General features: G+C 43.2%; 1 protein-coding gene across 1 annotated transcript; it reads right to left on the reverse strand.

Annotated features, from left to right (window-relative positions):
• Window positions 1–7621: 7621 nt before the first annotated feature.
• On the reverse strand, window positions 7622–18063 carry GSC (goosecoid homeobox). The gene is made up of 3 exons (XM_080396275.1): window positions 17702–18063; window positions 17252–17511; window positions 7622–16796 (listed from the first exon to the last, which is right to left on the reverse strand). Exons 1-3 carry the CDS (start codon window positions 18030–18032, stop codon window positions 16644–16646), a joined length of 744 nt encoding a protein of 247 aa, XP_080252401.1. The 5' UTR covers window positions 18033–18063; the 3' UTR covers window positions 7622–16643.
• Window positions 18064–18822: the final 759 nt, after the last annotated feature.

The raw sequence follows: 18822 nt of genomic DNA on the forward strand, positions 1-18822 counted from the left end.
AAAAATTGAAGTACCTGGCAGGGTTCCCTTATATACTCAAAGGGGAGGCTACCATTCATGGGCCACCCCTCAGCCAGACCCCACCTCATCACCCTCTGCAAGCCCCATTGCAGGCATCGACTGTTCCCAGCTGCAGCGCTGAGCTGATGACCTGCAGACAGCTTGCCAGGGGCTGCCACAAATCAGGTGTTCAGCTGCAGTGAGGCTTCCATCATGACTGGGCTCTCTAGAATGCAAATTATTAATGAAAAATGGGAAAGGCCCATAATATTGCTCAATAAAAGAGGTTGTGTGTGAAAGAAGACATTGTGGGCACACTGTCAGAATTATAATGGGCAGCAGGTCCTTAACTGAGTGGCTTCTTTTTTCTTTTTTTCCTAACAGAGATACTATTAGGCAATCCAAAACAATGTGTAATTTAGGCATTCTCACCTGGCAATATAGAGCCAAATTAATGACACTGAAAATCACAAAGCAAAATTCAACAGTCCTAACCATGGCAACCAAGTCTGGTACTTTTTTAGAGTACATGTGCTAGAACTCTGGACTACACTTTGCTATTAATTTCTGTGACATTGTCTTACAGTTCCTGCTGCAATCTCATCAAATATGCCCTTTTTTATTAATCTTTATGATACTTCTTTTTGCCTCTGCTTGACAGTGCACAGTACTTCTACTGTTTACAACTTCCAGCCCCACTCTCTGTCCCAAGCAGATGAAAGCATAAGTTAACACAGCATCGCACCAATGACGGGTCTTTTTATTGCACACACACAACAAATGTTAATAATGAACACACTCCCAAGCTATTGTAAAAAACCACCATGATACACAAGGAATTCTAGCAGTACACAGCACATAAAGCAGTGCCTATTACTCTTCTGTTTAGAGAGTGTGCTTTACAGTTACATAAAAATCATGGAAGATGCATATCTGCATTGCAAGGCAAACCCTATAATCTGCCCGCTGGTCCGATCCTGCCTGCCCTAGTCTCTTTGAATCAGTAAGAGTTCCTTGCCAGCAAAGGCAGCAGACCTTCATCTCACGTGACCATTCCTGATGAAGTCAGCTAGCCCCGCTGTGACTTGTCCAAGATGGTCATACATATGGTGTGTTAGCTAGATCAATAATGTGTTTCATGAGATAAAGATTATTAACATTCACTTCTGAGGTTTTTCAATACTCTTTGTGGGCTTCAGCCCCCATTTACACCAGTTAAAAGCCAGATTAACACCAGTTTATAAACATGAAAAGATTCTGCTCCTATATGTAAAAGGGCTACAGTGTGCTAAAAAAGGTCACTGATAATCCTCTGTAGAAAAGAAGAATGCAAACAAATATCAGCTAATCAAGGAACACATGCTGGTTTTCAAAATGTTAATATAAAGATTAATAGCTCTTCTTTGACATCCAAGAGCCTTTGGAAACTCTTCATACTAAAACACTTTGTAAATCACTTTTAGAGAAAAAGCATTCAGGGAGCCCCATTTAATCAAATTAACTACTAGGGAACTTCGATAACATTCAATAAAACTGCATGTGCTTAGAATTCTCATCACCGTTCCTAGGATATGTAGTTGTTCATGCTGCTTTACACCATTTTGCATTGCTGTGAAGCCTTGAGAATTGGAGACTGTGAGGAAGACTGTTCATTCCCCCTGTGTCTGCTCATCTTGGACCCAGTCCTGGTCCCAGTGAAGTCAAACGATTCCCAATGAATACCTGGCAAAACTCCCAGAGGCTGCACCAGGAGTAAGAACAGACACAGAAGGCCTGATCCAAACCCCACTGAAGTTGATGCAGGACTTTCATTTCTTTCTAATAGGCTTTGGATCAGGCCCCGTCCACAATCGCCGTTTTAAACAAGGCATAAGGAGGCACAGAACAGATTGCTTCATGCTACTGAAGGAGGTTTCTGCTTGACTTGGGTCACCCACTACAAATTGTAGGTGCAGCCTAAGTGACTGGCCTTGTCTCGGTGGGGCCATGAGTTAAGTTTGAGTCTAAAAACAAACATATGAACAGCAACAGCAAGAGAGCAGAGCGTGGAAGTGACCTCAGCCCAGACAAAGCACAGCATAAAACCCAGAGCCCACAAGGAGGGCTGCCAGTTTCTCCTCTCCATTCTGCCGCCCTGCCCGTTCTCCAGCATCAGAACCAATGAAAACGAACACAGGAGACTCTCCAAATCATATCATGGTCCCTGACCTCTCTAGCTTCATTTGATGGACAAAGCTTTGACAACACCCTCTGAAGGTCTAAAGAGTTAGCCAGGGGAACCTCAGAAAAGCCCCTACTAGCTGTCTGCAGGCTGTGCTGCTGGGGTGTGGAATATTTATTACATATCCAAGTCCGTCCCCACACACTTCCTCTACTGTATTTCCTATCACTTCAGGATTCATTCTGTAAATGACATCAAAATTTAGACTGACATCTTATTTGATAATATAATTAATGCAAAAAGGTTGCAAATACTTGAACCTCTGTTGTTTTTAGGAATCATAGAGCTGTGGAATCCTGAGCCCCCATAAATTTTGCCACTGGCTCGTTGTAAAGCATGAGGAGACCTTTAGCCTCCCCATGACTATTTTTCCAACTGTAAAATAGGCATGTTATTACTGCATATATCAGGGAATTTTCAAGATGACTACTAACAAATGCTAGGTTTCATTCTTTGGACCTAGATCTGGAATGGGATTCTGAAGTGCTGGGACACGTTCATCTCTAAGTTTTGTTTTGGCCACAACCAAAGCTCAGGACACAGAATTAAAGTTCTGGGTTGCTGGCATCCTGCAAGTATACATGGAAAAACACAACCAGAAACTCAAAAGGGGGAAAGGTGACAACAATATTTTACCCCATCTGCAATTTCCACAACTGACATTAAAATATGCAGTGATGTATTCTTTAACAGTATGCACATAATCATTTTGGGGTCTGATATTCCTCCCACTGAAATACAAGAGAGAAATTATATATCATACATAGTGAAGATTTTGACATTTGATTCCTCCCACATATTTGAATGGGAGGAACACATTAAATGCCAAAACCAAAAATGAGCATACGGGACCTTTCCCTCAAAACTGTTATCCATTCCAAGGCACGGCACTCATTTTACTCTTACACTGACCTCCATCCCACACAGTGTAAACCCAGTGGTTGTTCTCCTATTAACAAGACAATTTTTGCTATTTCAGATGGTGCATACAAGACATGTTCTAGCATAGCTTCTACAAGTGTATGTAGGTTAAAAAAAATCCATTATTCCCATTCCCTCCCACTCTAATAATTTAGAATCATTGAATCATGGAATTATTTAGGTTGGAATAGACCTTTAAGAGCATCAAGTCCAATTATTGTTGGACTTTCTTTTATTAGTAGAATTTTTCTTTTCATGCTCATAACACAGACAAGCTGGAATCACTGGAGAACCCCAGATTACAGACAAGCAGCTGTTAACATGGACCCCTACCTTACCTCCAAGTACCTGAGCACAAAACTGCATATGAGAGACTGTACATCATTTATACCTCCTGTATGTAATCTACACGTGGAAATGTTCTCAGTTACACTATGTAAGTTCCCATCACCACCTTTTAACACATGCATCAGATGTCAAACACTACACAAAGCTGGCAGGTCAAGATTTAATCAAGAGATCTCCAGGACTTACAAAACGCAACAATAACCATGCAGTAGTGGATCTCTCTCTGTTCCGCTCTGAGATGGCACACATGATGATATATAACTGCTGTGATACTGCTGAAGTATTAACATTGTCTTTGCAAACTTTAGTCCATATTTGCTCTTCGAAGGCTCTCAGAACACCCCATTATTGCAAATTCTGAGTATACAAATTGTGCATCAGCTGAATGCACCAATTACAACAGCGATGCCTTTGCCAGAGAAAGCATCTTATGCAAGAAACAGTTTTGGTGCACCATCAACACCCACTGCCCCTGCTGAAGCTTGAGCAGAATCTGACTCAAAAGGGCACCAACAGGCACAGTACCATTTGAGATAACATATGGAAATGAAGGAGTCTGACAGTCCCAGTGACCTGCTCAGGAGATGCTCAGTACTTCTAAAAAAAAAATATCAGACTGATGTTGTGACCTATCAGCTAAGATGACAAACCTAAACTACCTGAATTTTAAAATTTAGCTGAAACTTCAAAAAATGGCCTGCACTTGCTCCAAAAAATATATATATTGCTGTGCTGTTGAATTATTATGGGGATGACATTGTTGAATTGCTTGTCTCACCTGAAGCGTTGGGTTAAGACAAACAGTGCAATTTCCCTTAAAGTACCAAAAAAATACCTGTGCTTGGACTGTTTGCCTTGCAAGACAGTTCTGCTAAGGATCCTTCCCAAATTTCCTCCAATGAGCTTTCAAACCCCAGCAAGGTTCCTGAGTACAGATGTTTACAGTGGGATCACTACACCAGCATATATATTTATACAAACACATGCTGGCGGTTGGCTTTCTGTATCTGCTCCACAGCAGAAGTGGGTGAATATCTCTACCACAGGGACAGAATCTCTTGCATGAGTAAACTGAACCTTACTGAAGTGGTTTGGGGCAGAAGAATTTAAATGAGCAGAGCACTGCACCAGACATGCTCTTTTAGGCCAAATCATACCCATTTCTGGAGCTCCACTATTTGAGAAGAGAAAGATGTAGATTTGGACCATTGTGAAATTTGGAAGAATCTCTCAGAACATGAATTGAGGTCTGTTACTATAGCCAACATTCTTTAAGCTTCTTTTTAGGAATAGCTATTGGAGATGTAACCAAAATGTCACACTAAGAGAACATGTGTCCTCATCTGAAACAAATACTAGATCTCCAGCACATGCAACAATAAAATGCAACTGTAAAGACATGCCTTTAATTAGTGTAGGAATAATCATTTTGAGCACACATATATCCAGCTCAATTCTCAGAGGAAGAAAAGTTGGTTGTTATTAATTCTGTCCTTTCAACTTTCAACTGTCTGGATATAAGAAAAGCTCAAACAGTAGTTAATCTTACCAGACGTGTGCACACTAAATCACCAATTGTATTTCTCTTTGAACCTCCACTCTTCTCTCGCCAAAATTGCACACAAAACTTTATAAGCTAATTAGCTACTTTAGAGAAATAATATAACTGAAAAACAAATAAGGCTGGGGGGGGCGGGGGGGGGGGGGGGGGGGGGGGGGGGGGGGAATACGCAGGGGAGGCACTGTAAACCTCTCCAGGCAGCAAAAAGACAATTAATTTGTCACATTGGTGGAAGTATGTGAAGACTAAAGGGCTGCAAACCACAAGTGACCTGAAACATGACAGTCCTAACATCCAACTGCACTCATGTGACACTGGTAATGAAAACAAAGCACTCCGGGTATTCCCATTTTCCCCCTTTCTTGATGAAAGGTAATATGGACAGTCTGTCTTCTGCTAGGACATATCTGCTATTCCCCCCCCCCCCCCCCCCCCAGTACATCCCCTGCTTCCCCCATTCCCCAGTCATTTTTCCATAGCTCAGGGAAAGTGCTATAACCACTGGTAGAAGTGAAACATTCACTATCCTGAAGATGTGTTCAAATAAAATTTTGCTATAAACTATATTTTATAAATGCACATGAGTATATTTGTCAAATTGAAGCCACCCTTCTGGCCACCAAAAGACACACACATTGGAAGAACAGATTATTTCCACTGATATTAATCATGTAATACAAGACATCATGAGAAAAGGATGCTGCAAGCCCACACCTGAGGCACCTCAGTTACCGTGCAAGGGGAACACATACAGTTCTGTAGGGCACCGAGTCCCTAAAGAACATCAACACTTCAAGAATAAATTTCTTCATTGTATTTGGTCTGTAAGAGATTTAGGCCACTTCATAAACTTAAATTAACAATCGTAAGTATTAATTATTTTTACCAGTTGGCTTAATATAGGAACATATTTGCATGTTTTTAAATAAAAAACTGAAGTTTACAATTTTCCTCTATAATATTTACAACACTTAGAATTTATCTTCTCAAAACCTAGGAGAAAAACATTAATGAAGTAAATGTCCTTACTCTTACAGAGGAAATCAGCAGTATTCTACCTACTGTTCAATCGTGAGTTATAAAGTTACATCATAGGCTAAAACACAAGTTACTATGAAGCTTTTTGTAGTTTAATTACTTCCTTAGGGATTTCTCTTGCGTGGGGAAGTCCCCAAGCAGATGAAGTTGATCCCCTGCTATTACTGCAAAGGACACAACAATGGCATGAGCGGGGTCAGCAAGCTGCAAAATTTGGCCAACTCCCAACTGCTTGTGTCTCCTGCCCTGGATCAAGAACCTAGCTGTTCCAGAGCACGGTCCACTGGGAGGTCACATACAGCCAGCCTTGCAAGCTTCCATCCATTTCAGAGAGTTGCCCTGTAGTCAGTCCAAAGGGCTTAGGCCCTTTACAACCCTTTTACTCTTAGCTGTTGTTTTCTTTGGGAGGAGAGAGGGGATGAGGTGAAATGATGGTCAATAATCGGCCATCCCTGCAGTAAGAATCCTCTTAATTGGATAAAATACACTGTTGATTTTGGGGCAAAGCCTCCACACTATTCCATGTACTAATAGATTAAACCCTGATGTTCCAAATGGTTGCTTGGAGGTTGCAATAGTTTTCTGCTTAGCTCAACACCTGCCATGAAGTGATTATCCACCTTACCACAGTGCAGCTTTAAAGCCTTGTAATTTATTTTGATAGGGAACAAATGACCAGCCAGAAAACATTCTATCACATTAATGAGATTACGATGTGTAATGATCACATTTAACTTGCTGTTAGTGATTTAGTGATACAAGCACATTTGATGACTGCACTGTGAGACCTCTCAATGGGATGCTGACAGTACTGAAAGAAAAGTTACTCTGCTTGCAAATGCAAAGATAGGCATATGCAATACAAGAACCAGTAAAGATATCACACCCAGATACAGATCAAGAAGTTGCTAAGCTCATTAACCATTTTCTGCATTGCTAAACTACAGCAGATCAATCTTCTGCCTCCGCTCCACATGATTAACCCTTTATACCCAATCCCCCTCTCTAACAATTTGTTGGAAACAGTTCAGAAACTGCTGCAAGCTCTCCCCATGAAAAAGCCCATGGATTTATATGCTTCTATTCTCCCCTTACTCTTGCAATCTCTTTCTTCTTCTACAGCCTGTATACTGTCCCTCCCCTTGAGGTGCAGAACACGGGACAGAGGCCCAACCTATTCTTTCCTTGGCATCTCACACTTGCTCAGATGCCTCCTTGGTGAGATCTAAAGTTGTTTTACCCCTCCTTCAGGATGGATTTGAAATAAGATATAAGAGGGGAAAGTGAGCTCTGGTTTAGAAACCTGTCAGCCTACTGCTGGTGAGGCTGCTGAGGCTAAGCCAGGTTTGGCAGCATTTCCACTCTCAAGAACCTCTTTGATTTGTACTACAAATCCACCTAAATATTTTTATTTTCCAACCTAAAACACATCTATCTGCAGTGAATTGATGAAAACACTCACTCAGAAGATACCCTGATGAAGGAATAGTACTTAATTCAATATGATGTTCATAGATACAAAGTACTATTTCCATTTTACTGGTGGAAACATGTCTGGCCTAGCTGAGAGTGTGGGCATCCAAGAATGTCTAACAGCAGAACTACAGATAATGTCTCTTCTGTTACTTCCATACTAGTGTCCTATTCACTGGACTGTACTACTCATTCTCAGTTTGTGCTGTAAATAAATACTACCTATTTTTTTTCATTAAAAAGTCTCTGGCTAATCAATCTCAGCAAGGCTTCAGTCTGAAACACTACCCTCTTGGCCTTGCAAGTTTTCTAAAGACTACATTGTTGTTAGTGGATCCCAATTTGCATCTGCAAGTTATGGGCTCAAACCTGCAGAAACAGGTAAAGAAGGACCTCTGTCCCTGCAAATACAATCTGCAAGTCATGTATCCTTAGCCACAACATGACCTTCCACTGGTATTTTTTTTCTGCACAGAGGACACTTCCATACTAAAGACAGGTTTCAGAAATTTTCTATTTTATAATAAGCATCATCCCATACCCTTCAGGTCTCCTGAGCCACCTGATAATTGATTGATCTATGCTGAACCCCACCATTTGAAGGTCATACATGCATAACCATGAGCTATCAGAAAGAGCCACGGTTTCTAAAATGGGTCAGAAGGCTTCAGTTATTTGAAAGTGTAAATTCCTGCCTTTGCAACTTCTGTTGCAACAACAATGGAAGGAATTCCAGTAAGAGGACAGAAAAATAAATAAACCAAAACAAAAACACATGATGGTATGCAAGCGAAAATGCATTTCAATTTTTTGTTCCAAAAATAAACATGAAATGTATCTCATTTAAAAAAAATATCTTAAAACATCAGTTGTACAAACATACCTTCAATCAAACCTTAAATGGCTTTAAGCCTCAGCCAGAACCCTCAGTAACTGTTATTAGCTGTATCTGTGGGTCAAATCCTCTTAGCAAGTCACGGCCACTCAGACACGCTGAGTTTACATCTAGTGTTGACTTGGAAAGGTAGAGAGGTAGCTCTTACCTGCTTTTCTTTCTTCTTCATCCAGGGCTGAGAGCAGCTTGACAATGCAGTTTAGAAGATTAACATTTCCTATTCACAAGCTCTTCTTCTGGAGGTGAAGATCATCAGACTCTATAATCCCAGGACCTTTCTCTAAAACTGTCCTCAGCCATTTTCCTAGTACAGCTGTGTTTCTACTTTGTGCTAATCCAAAATTGATTTTAAAAAGGCAAATGAAATTGACTGGGATCTATAGCCTGGTTCTAAACTAGTATCTGACCATTATTTAAATGTCCAGTGTTTTTTTACAGAACCTAGACTAGAGACTGAGAAAAGAACAACAAAAGCCTACAGAAATATGCAGATTAATAGACTTTTAAAGTCTATTTTTAGCATCAGATTTAACATAAAATCTTTTCTCTTTTTTGGTTTTATTTCATAGTCATCTGACATCCATCCAGCCAAGACCAAAATTTTTAGCATGCAACCAAAGAGACTGTGAAGCTGAAATGGAGACTGATTCTGTTCCTAAGACAGCTACTTCAAAGAGACTGGTATTAGAAAGAATGTCTCTAGCACACCTAATGTCCTAGCTCTTAGTCCTCAACATGAATTCTACTTGCTCCTTAACTGCAGCATGTCTGGCGACTGAACAGTTTTCCCAGTGATCAGTCAGCCAAAGCATTAAACCGTCATAAGCAATATGGCCATAATCAGTCCCTGTTTCAGTGGGTTTTTTCTGATGTCAGAATAATTTAGATGCTCGGATATCTGAAGCAGCTGTGCCAATGAATATGTGAGCAGAGAAAAACACAGCTGCTTTCCAATTCAGGAACACTGTTCTGGATTTTCTTAAACATCTGGTAAATCAGATGTTCCTTTAAGGCCAAGTGTGATGGTTATCAATAAACATTTATCTTGTCTTCATGCAGGTGGAGATAAGCCTCACACAAGGTCCAAGAGCCTCATGTTTACCCTGGTCAAGCCTCATTGCATGGCAAATACCTACTTCTATGTCAAGAATACATTTGCAAACAATATTACTGCCTCTGAAAAGCAACAATAATTTACTCATTTAAAGACTATGTTGTACTAGTGTAATTATTTCAGCGCAGAAGCATGGCTTTTATTTTAAAAGGTATAACACTAAAACTTTAAACATGAGTACAGATACATCTTTGAAGCTTATTCCATCAACAAGAGCACCAACTGCAGTGACTTTAGTAACACAAACCCATTTCTACCAGTAAAACAGCATCTGTAGAAGGCGGGAAGGACCACTTTAGCTGAACAAGCCAGACCAGAATAGTTCGAGAATTTTAAGGAGAGAAGGCTCTGCTGGGGTTACTAATGATCCCTTCCTGCATGGCTCTGTCCCATAATCATTAGCCCTTTAGACCAGGGATTAATGCCCTATCTTCACTGATCGCCTTGCAAAATAACCCCATCCATTAATGTAAGTGGGAAATATTACCAGCTTAAGAAGTAAATTTCTCATTAGTTCACAAAGACTTTGGGTCAAGCCTCCACATTATCCTTCCAACCATGCTAAAGGAGCCACAAGCGAGTAAGTTTTGTTGTGAAGAGCTGTCTCCATAGCATTAGGGCCAACTAAAAGAAAAATACAGTATTTTCTAAAAATGTGCATGATAAACACAATATAAAACCAATGAAAAAGTAATATTAAACAAATAAGACTTAATAAGTGATGTAAACGAAGCCTGAGACTTTCTATATAATGACAGGAAGCTCCAAATAAAGGGTACTGGGTTCATGCCCTTCTAAATCATTACAGTTTCCACAGAAAATACCAGCCTCCTTGAGGCTCTAGGTTAGGGAGATTTATAGTGATAACAATAGCAGTAGTTTATTTGAGACAGTTAATCAAAATTCTAGCACTTATAAGCCCTCTGTGGAAACTACAAATTTAAGAAGTTGAAGACTAAATATTCAAGAGTAACTTTGCAATCTATACAAGTACAGTAAATTTCAGTTATGTGTTTCATTATACTGGTGCCTTATAGCTTTTGAGGGGTTTACAACTTGGCTGTAATTATCCACTATGGGGTAAAATTTGGCATAAAAAGAACTCTTTTCCATTCTCTCTTCTTAACAGAAAATTACTCACTCTTTGCTAGTACTGCATTCCTTGCACATGCCACACTCAGCAAGAGCTTTTGGGTGTGCAAGTAAAGCAGGTCAGGGCCCTCATTTTGTAGCTTTTAAAAACATATCTTTCATATACCAAAACCATATTGCCCCTACCTTCACCTATCTTCTATTAATTAAGCCTTAAATCTGGGTTCACTTACATGGCAAAAAAATGTGTGTAATTTGTTTATGAACCATAGGAAATTATACATATAATTACATAAAGCATGACCATGAAAGCCTAATTTTCACCAGGAAAGTCAAATTTCCACTAGGATAACAGAAAAACATGGTGAGGGCATTAAAATTCACCAGTGAAAAGGTGTCATCACTTCTGCTTCCCCATACTGTGCCAAAGGTTTCCTGTGTGTCCCTCTGAGCAAGAGGTACCTAAGCACTTCCAACAGAAAAATGGAGTAACAGTAGTTCCCCACCTCAGGATCACTCTGAAAATTCACAGCTAAGTTCTTTGACAGTTTGCCAAAAACCCTAAATAAAGGAATAAATACAGTTATATTCAGGTTCTACACTTGTAACCCCTCGGAGTCAAGAGGGATGCCAGCTTCAGAAGTTCTTATCCTTGTTCCCAGTGACACATTCCAGCACCGTACTTTGCAGTGCAGATGCCACAGTTAGTGTTGCTGCCCTGCAAACCACATTGCTGAAATGAAACCATCAGAGTCTGGCTCCCAGTTCCCTGGAGCTTTTTCCTAGGAGAAGAATATATTAAGTTTGCCATGTCCACAGGTCCACCCAGCTTGGACAGAAAGGGGAGCGGAAGCCCTGCAAGCAGCTGCCCTGTTGAAGACTGTTCAGCCCAGGGGAAGGGGGCTCCATATGCCAAAGTCGTCTCTTCTGCCGGGGTGTAGTGAAGGTGAAAGCCCAACAACACGGTGTTAGCAAAGCACTCTGCAGTCACTGGGCAGCAAATGCTGACTAAATACCCTCAAAGGTAGGAAAGCTTAAAGATTTATTGTTGTTGTACTAATACAAATAAACACTGACAGGCTTTGGTGGGGATTCAATGCTTAGTTGGAAGTTTTGGGAAAGGCTTTTTTCCTGGGCGTAGGGCAAAGAGACAATTATAACTTCTACATCGGCACATGTATTCTGCGTGTTTGGGGGTATACTAATGCCGCAAAGCTCCAAATCTCCAAGGTAAGCATGCATCTTTGTGCAGACAAGGAACAGAAATTAAACGCAAACACCAGTATTCAGACACCATTTAGAAGACAGAGGTGAGTAACTTTCAACATTCAACTGTGTAGGTACTGTTAAGCTACAAGTTTCCTGGCCTTTCTCCTTCTCCATATTATTCCATTCAGTTGTGCCTTAAATTTTGATGCATGTCCTGAGGGATATAATCCCTCTCCATCTGTAGGCATCTATCCTGAAACAGAGAAGTGAAAGAAGTCCGATTCCTTTTTTGATTTTACATCTGACTTCTCCAGCTTTGGGTAGTTTTAGTACAAACCAGAATACTGTACCACAGGTTTCTACATTTAATATTGGGTGCTTTACAGAGATAGGTCACTTTAAAGCTTCATTGATTGCTTACAGCCTAACATGTTGCAGCTACAATTGTTACCTTTGTATAACAGACTCTAATCAAATCAGGGTAGAGTGGCAATCCCAGAGAAACAAAGTAATTTGACTAAACTTCTCTGCCTAGCCTTAGTCAAGGCTCACCAGGTCTCCGATGTAGGAAAACATAAAAGTACAAATGGAATGAAACCCTAGGGGGGTAGAACACAAAACAAAACTCTTTAGGTCTTTGTTCATTTATGCTCCACCGTGTATAGCCCCGGAGAACCAATAAATGCAGATGGAGCACAAAAAATATGAACTCACCTTAATGTTGCATTTTTTTTTTTAACAACTTCCACTAACCCAAATGTTTGCTTCGCAAGTCATGTGTAAGAAAGAGTTTGCATGGTTTATATTCCCAGGTTCCCATTATGGTAAAAGCTCAAAACCAGTTCACTCAAGTATCAGTAAAACTGAAAGGGGGAAGGAAATTTTTTTTAAAAAAAGTCCAGATTTTCAGCTGACAATAAATCACTTTGTCAAGCAAAAAAAATCTGACCTCTGCTTTCTAGTATTACCTATTACAACAAGGCTAAAGAAATAAATATGGTAAATAGAGTACTAAACAGGAACATAAATTTTGGCCATCTGAATGCAGATGGCACAATGAAGACATGCATCAGATTGCTCTGTCTGCCTCTAAACAGCAAAAAGGTTCTGCATGGTACCCTTACTACGCTTTGCTGTCCCTAACTTTCCCTTGCAAGAGACTTTCAAAATCCAAAACAAGTTCATGTCAGGAAGATTTATTTGGTGTATGCTCCTTTTGTATAATTATTCAACTCTTACTCCTAAATGCATAGCATTATCCAGAATAAGTCTTTGCTATAACAGCAAACGTCCAAAGTAGCTTATGTTTCTTCTTATAATCCTCCCCTCACACTACCTTCATGGTGAGCTCTGAAAGGAATATTATTCACTCTACAGACTGAAATTTAGAAAGAAAGTAGTCCAACTTTTCATAGAAAACCAGCGAGACAGCAAGAAACTGAACTCCTGTTGTAAAACCTAGACAGTACCTCAGTACCATGGAACCTATACATCACATTTCACAAATAGCTAGGTGGGTTTCTCGGTCTTATTAAATCTACTGAGAACAGGTTTGCACCAAGATGCAAGGCTGTAAATTGCAGTGGAGAACATAGACAAAAGAAAACAAACAAACAAACAGTTTTTTAAAAGTAATTTCTTTTGGTCTCCTTAGACAAGTGTTAACAAACACAACCAACTCTTTCAAAGGCCCTTTGTTAGAACTGAACCTGAAGGAACACAGCACATGTTCAGGTCCCTCATTTGTTTTGCTTCAACAGCACCAACAGAAAGAGAAAATAATGAAAGTTATTACGTGGCATTTGCATTTTGGCCTATAGGAATTCTCCCAACATAAAAATCCAGACAAACATCTAGAGACAGACTATGCCAACCAAACAGTACAAGTGAACAAGAGATCTTGTTACAGTCGTCCTCATGTTTTCAATCACTTAGTTTTCTACTTTCTTGATTCTTTTGATGCAATCTTTTTACTACTTTTCAGTTGTCAGACTCTTCCATGTTGCATAGAATCTGATTTTGTAGTGTAAAAAAGTAGAACGACGCTTTTAGGTCTTCAACAAACACTAGTGAGAAAAAGAGACAGCTACTCCTACTGTCTAACGGCACAAATACCATTTTTAGTAACTAAGCTAAAACTTTCAGGTTGAGATTACAATTTCTTTTCAATTAGATTTTAAAGTGATATTATTAACTCTAGTAGGTCTACATCTACATGTAGTAATAGCAATAGATACCAGTGACTGCAAGATGCAGCTTATCGTAATCAAGACTTTATAGAAAACCCACAAATTAATTCAGACAAAGGTACAATGTGATTTTAAAGCAATCAGTTGTGACTTCATCACAACCCCATGCATAAAGAGCATGCTTTGGAACACAAAGTTTTGAATCTTGTGTCACATCCCACACTCCCATGGAACAAAAAAGTTCTAAATAAATACATAAACTAGCGTGTTTGGTGACCTGGATCTTCCATGGTTCTTGAGCACCTTGCTCCCATTGGAAAAGCTTAAAAATCTCTAAAGACATAGACTACAACCTTAAGTAACTATACTACTGGTTATCAAAAACATATTTAAAGCCCACCCCTTACAAATCCAGACACGGTTTAACTCTCACTTTCAACTTCACAGGCTAAAAATCCTTAACAGTGACTTCCAAAATCACCACTCTGCACACAAAAACACAAAACAAAACCCTACAAAGCTCCCAGTGTGGCAGTAGAGAAATTTATACGTGGGAAGTAAAGAAAATATATAAGTGTTCGCAAAATCCGGGGCAATACCATCCTTAGACCTGTCTTTTATTTGAAAGTTAAATATGCACTTTAAAATCTAACAACAACTAGATACAGAAAAGATGACATTAAAAATCCACTCAGTGACAATTCCTGCATATAACATAACAAAACACTTCTTTTGAAACTTACTTGTCAGTAATTTACAAAAGAATTTGTAGCACTGGTGTGTTGTGATTCAATACAGTTTACAGAGATCAGATAAGTGTCCATAGTAACAGGGTAGCATCTCCAAAATGCAACAGCTCTGTAGAGCCAAGCCATTATGTACAGTCAAGAAGGAGAAGAATCCATTTGCTTTTGTCTTTCCTCCTCTGCTGTGCTAAAGAACAAGAGGCTAAATTTCTTCTTCTCTCCAAGACAGCAGTAGCTATGAAACTGTAAGCCCCCTAAAGGACTGAGTCATACAAAACCACAGTTAATTTCTTCCACAGCAGCTGTTCCTACATCTTGATAAGGGGAGAGATTGCTCAGAAAGGGATACCACATCTATATGGAAACATGGATACGTTAAGAAAGGTTAAGTGAGCAGATAGATACTGAGACTGGTTCTATCAACTAACACCTGCAATACACACCATACTACAACACCCACAAAAAGCTGGATAGAGCAGGAAAGGACAGAGATCATACCTGTTGATCCTTTCTAGTGTCACTGGAAGCAATGGTGAGCATGTTTGTATCAACCAATTTATTGTCTAAGCTAGATGAGCTGAATGGATACAGGTGAGTTTAGGCGTTGGCTGTAATTAAGGATAATCAGCTCACTACCACTTAACTTCTAAATAAAAGGCATAGCATGAAAAGTTTCATCTAGATGTTATTTGCATTAGCTTTATATCTTTAGGTTATCTGTTTTAAATTTATAGACAGCCTTTGTCATCAAGGAGAAAGGTCTTTCTAACCACGACAACGTGGGGGAACCAGGGTGGCTCTGTGATGAAGAAATGAGCACTAAGAGTTGGGAGTCACAGGGGAAAGAAAAAGCGTTAAGGAAAACAAACGTGAATTTTACAGGGGGGATAGACTTTTTTTTTTTTTTTTTTTTTGTGAGACCTTCACAGAGGGACGAGCCAAATGACATCAGGCTGTCACTGCTTTCCTAATTGCAAAGGTGGTGCCTCAAAAGGGAGAAAATTCCCGCCAGCGATGTCCTGCAAAACACCCCCAGAAGCAACATACGAGAGCTCGTGCTCCCTTTAACGCTGATACACCTGATAACGGCCGGCACCTACTCGTAACGATGTTAAACACTGATGTGGCGAGACAGCTTTTCTACACGGGGACCAGAGGCAAGCACTTTGGAAACTCGGCAGAGCACAGCGCTCGGGGCAGAGCACCGGGAGCGGGGCCGGGCTGGCCCTGCCCAAGGTTACCGCCGGCGGGCCGGGAGCGGCGGGGCTGGGGCTGCCCGCCGGCGCCCCCCGGGGGGACGCGTGTGGACGTGGGGCCCGATCCGGGGCAGGTCGGTCCCGCCGGGCGGCCCCGGGAGGAGGGGCGAGCTTTGCTGCCGGCCGCGGCCCCTCGCCGGGCCCGGCCTCAGCGGGGCCGCCCCGGGCGCTGCCGACGGGGACGGAGACCGGTGCTCTCTTTCGGGGTGAACGATCCGCCGCCGCTTCCCGGCCGGCAGCGAGCGGGTGCCCACCGGGCAGCGCTGCCCTCCGCTTGCGCGCAGCGAAGCCTCGTTAAATAAGTAACGGCGGCGGCACGGCCGGCCCTGGCCCCGGGGAGCGGGGCTCCGCCGCGCTCCTCTCCGGTCCCCTCTTCCCGCGACGCAGCGGGAACGAACGCGCCGCCGACTACCTGTGCAACACCTCCGCAACACATTTTATTTACACGCAATGAACTCGGGGCATGGTACGTTATATACAGATATTTTCCCCCTCCGACAAGGCAGAGCTTGTGCAAGATTAGGAGCATCCTCTGGAGCGTATCCGACAGTCCACGGGAAACGTCCCCCCCTGCCAGATATCAGCTGTCGGAGTCCAAGTCACTTTTCCCGTCCTCTTGCCTCTTCTCCGGGGACGTTTTGGACGCTTTATTCCATTTTTGTGCATTTTCTGACTCTTCAGAAGACGATCGCTTTTGCCTCCTCCACTTTGCCCGGCGGTTTTTGAACCAAACCTGTTACGTGCAGAAATCAAGTTATTAGGGGAAAAAATGAAATATGCAAACCGGCAAACTGACACCCCGCCACACATCCCCCCTCACCCTCCCGGCCGGCCGGAGCCCTGCCCCGCCCGGAGCCGCGCTGGGCCGGAGGGCGAGCGGCCGCTCGGGTGGGAAAGACTGAGCGCGTCCAGCAGCCACGGCCGCCTCTCCACATGTGCTCACAACCGTGCGGTCGGCTCGGGCAGCCGCCCCCAGAAAGGCGCTTGGCAATTCATAATAGTAATAATTTTAAAAAAAAGAAGAAGAACTTTCCCTCTCGCCGCCGCAAACGTGTTGCTCCCCCCGCCGCCAGCCCGCCGCGGCCGGCGGAGCCGGGCTGGAGCCGCACGGAGGTACCTCCCGCCCGAGCGCGTCTAAATGCGAAAGGGAGAGAGTGGAAGGGGGGGGGGGGGAAGAAAGTGAAATACCTCCACTTTCTCCTCTCTTAAGTGCACCCTTCTGGCCAGCTGTTCCCTGGTGCCCACGTCTGGGTATTTCGTTTCCTGGAAGAGGTTTTCCAGCGCTTCCAGCTGCTCGTCAGTGAAGATAGTCCGATGCCGTCTTTTCCGCCTGCAGTGCAGCTGGTTCAGTAACTGCAGCTCGGTCCGGGACAAAGTGCCCACGTTCATGTAGGGCAACATCTGATGGGGAACAGGGGACATCAGGACTGACCCACTGCCCTCGTAACCTACGGACAGACAGATGAGACGACGACAGGCTTTGCATGAGATCGCTGCTCCCCCCTACACACACACCCTTTGCCGAAAAAGCCCCCCTCCCGCCGCCCACGGCCGCCAGCTCCCCGCCACCCCCTCCTGCCCCGCGGCTGCGGGAACAAAGAAAACCCGTCCGCCCCGTCCCACGCGGGGCCGCCTTACCTGCGGGGGGGACGCAGGAGCACTGCTGGGCCCCCAGGGGCGGCACGGCCCCGCAGCACGAAGGGCCCACGGGGGACGCCGGCACATGCAGCTGCCCGTAGTAGTAGTTGTTGTAGCCCAGCCGAGATCCGGTGACCGCCGGCGGCAGCGCGGAGGCGGGTGCCACCGCCCGGGAGTAAAATCCGCCGTAGTCGGAGGCGCTGCCGTAGAGCGAGTCCCCGTGGAGGCTGGGGAAGACGACGGGCGCGGCGCTCGGGGGCAGCAGCACCGAGTCCTTGCAGCGAGGTCTGGCCGCCAGGATATTGTCGATGCTGAACATGCTCACAGGCATGCCCCAAACCGTGCCGGGGCAGGGCAGCGGGGACCGGCCGGGGGGGGGGGGGGGGGGGAGGGAGGGAGGGAGGGTAGGTGGCGGCGGTTGTGGTGGAAGGGAGGGAGGGAGGGGGGGGTTGCGGGGGGAGAAGGCTGGAGAGACACGAAATCGAAACTTTTCGGAGAAATTTTAAAAAGGGATCGGAGAGCAAAGAGCGGAGGTTTTTCCGAGGGCAGCTTGCGGGCAGAGTGTGCGTGTGTGCCTGTGCGCGTGTCTGCGTGTGCGTGTGCGCAGGATCCACCCCTGGAACTTTCCCCCCTCAACTCTCGCCTGTTTACTGATCTCAGCCCAGAGGGCTGCTCGGAGTATAATCCATCTGAACCTCTTCCCTTTTTTATACCCAGGCGACGTCATCCTGGATTTAGTTCCTGGTAATATGCAGATGACAAACAAAACCAGATTTGATTTTTTTTTTCTCCCCCTTTTTTGGTGGGGAAGAGGTGGGGGTTACACAAAGGAGTGAAAGGAGCCCGGGTCTGTGTATTGAGAATTAATGAAATTAACGTAATCCTTTCCATTAGTGGGCTTTTTTGAAAGGCCCCAGATTTAGGCTTGATCTCTGCTGCACCGGCTAATTGCCCAGGTTAATCTTGTTAATGCCATTGTGCAGAAGTGGTTAGCAGCTCCTAGCCCTCTCTATTATGTACCTACTTTGCTCGTGTTAGTTCACGTTAGTGGGTGCGATTTCCTCTGTCTGAAGCTCAGATTCATTATTTATGTTTCGAATTGGTCGAGAAACGCTTTTTTA

Source organism: Falco punctatus (genome assembly GCF_963210335.1).
Source record: "Falco punctatus genome assembly, chromosome: 7".
Classification (NCBI taxonomy): domain Eukaryota; kingdom Metazoa; phylum Chordata; class Aves; order Falconiformes; family Falconidae; genus Falco; species Falco punctatus.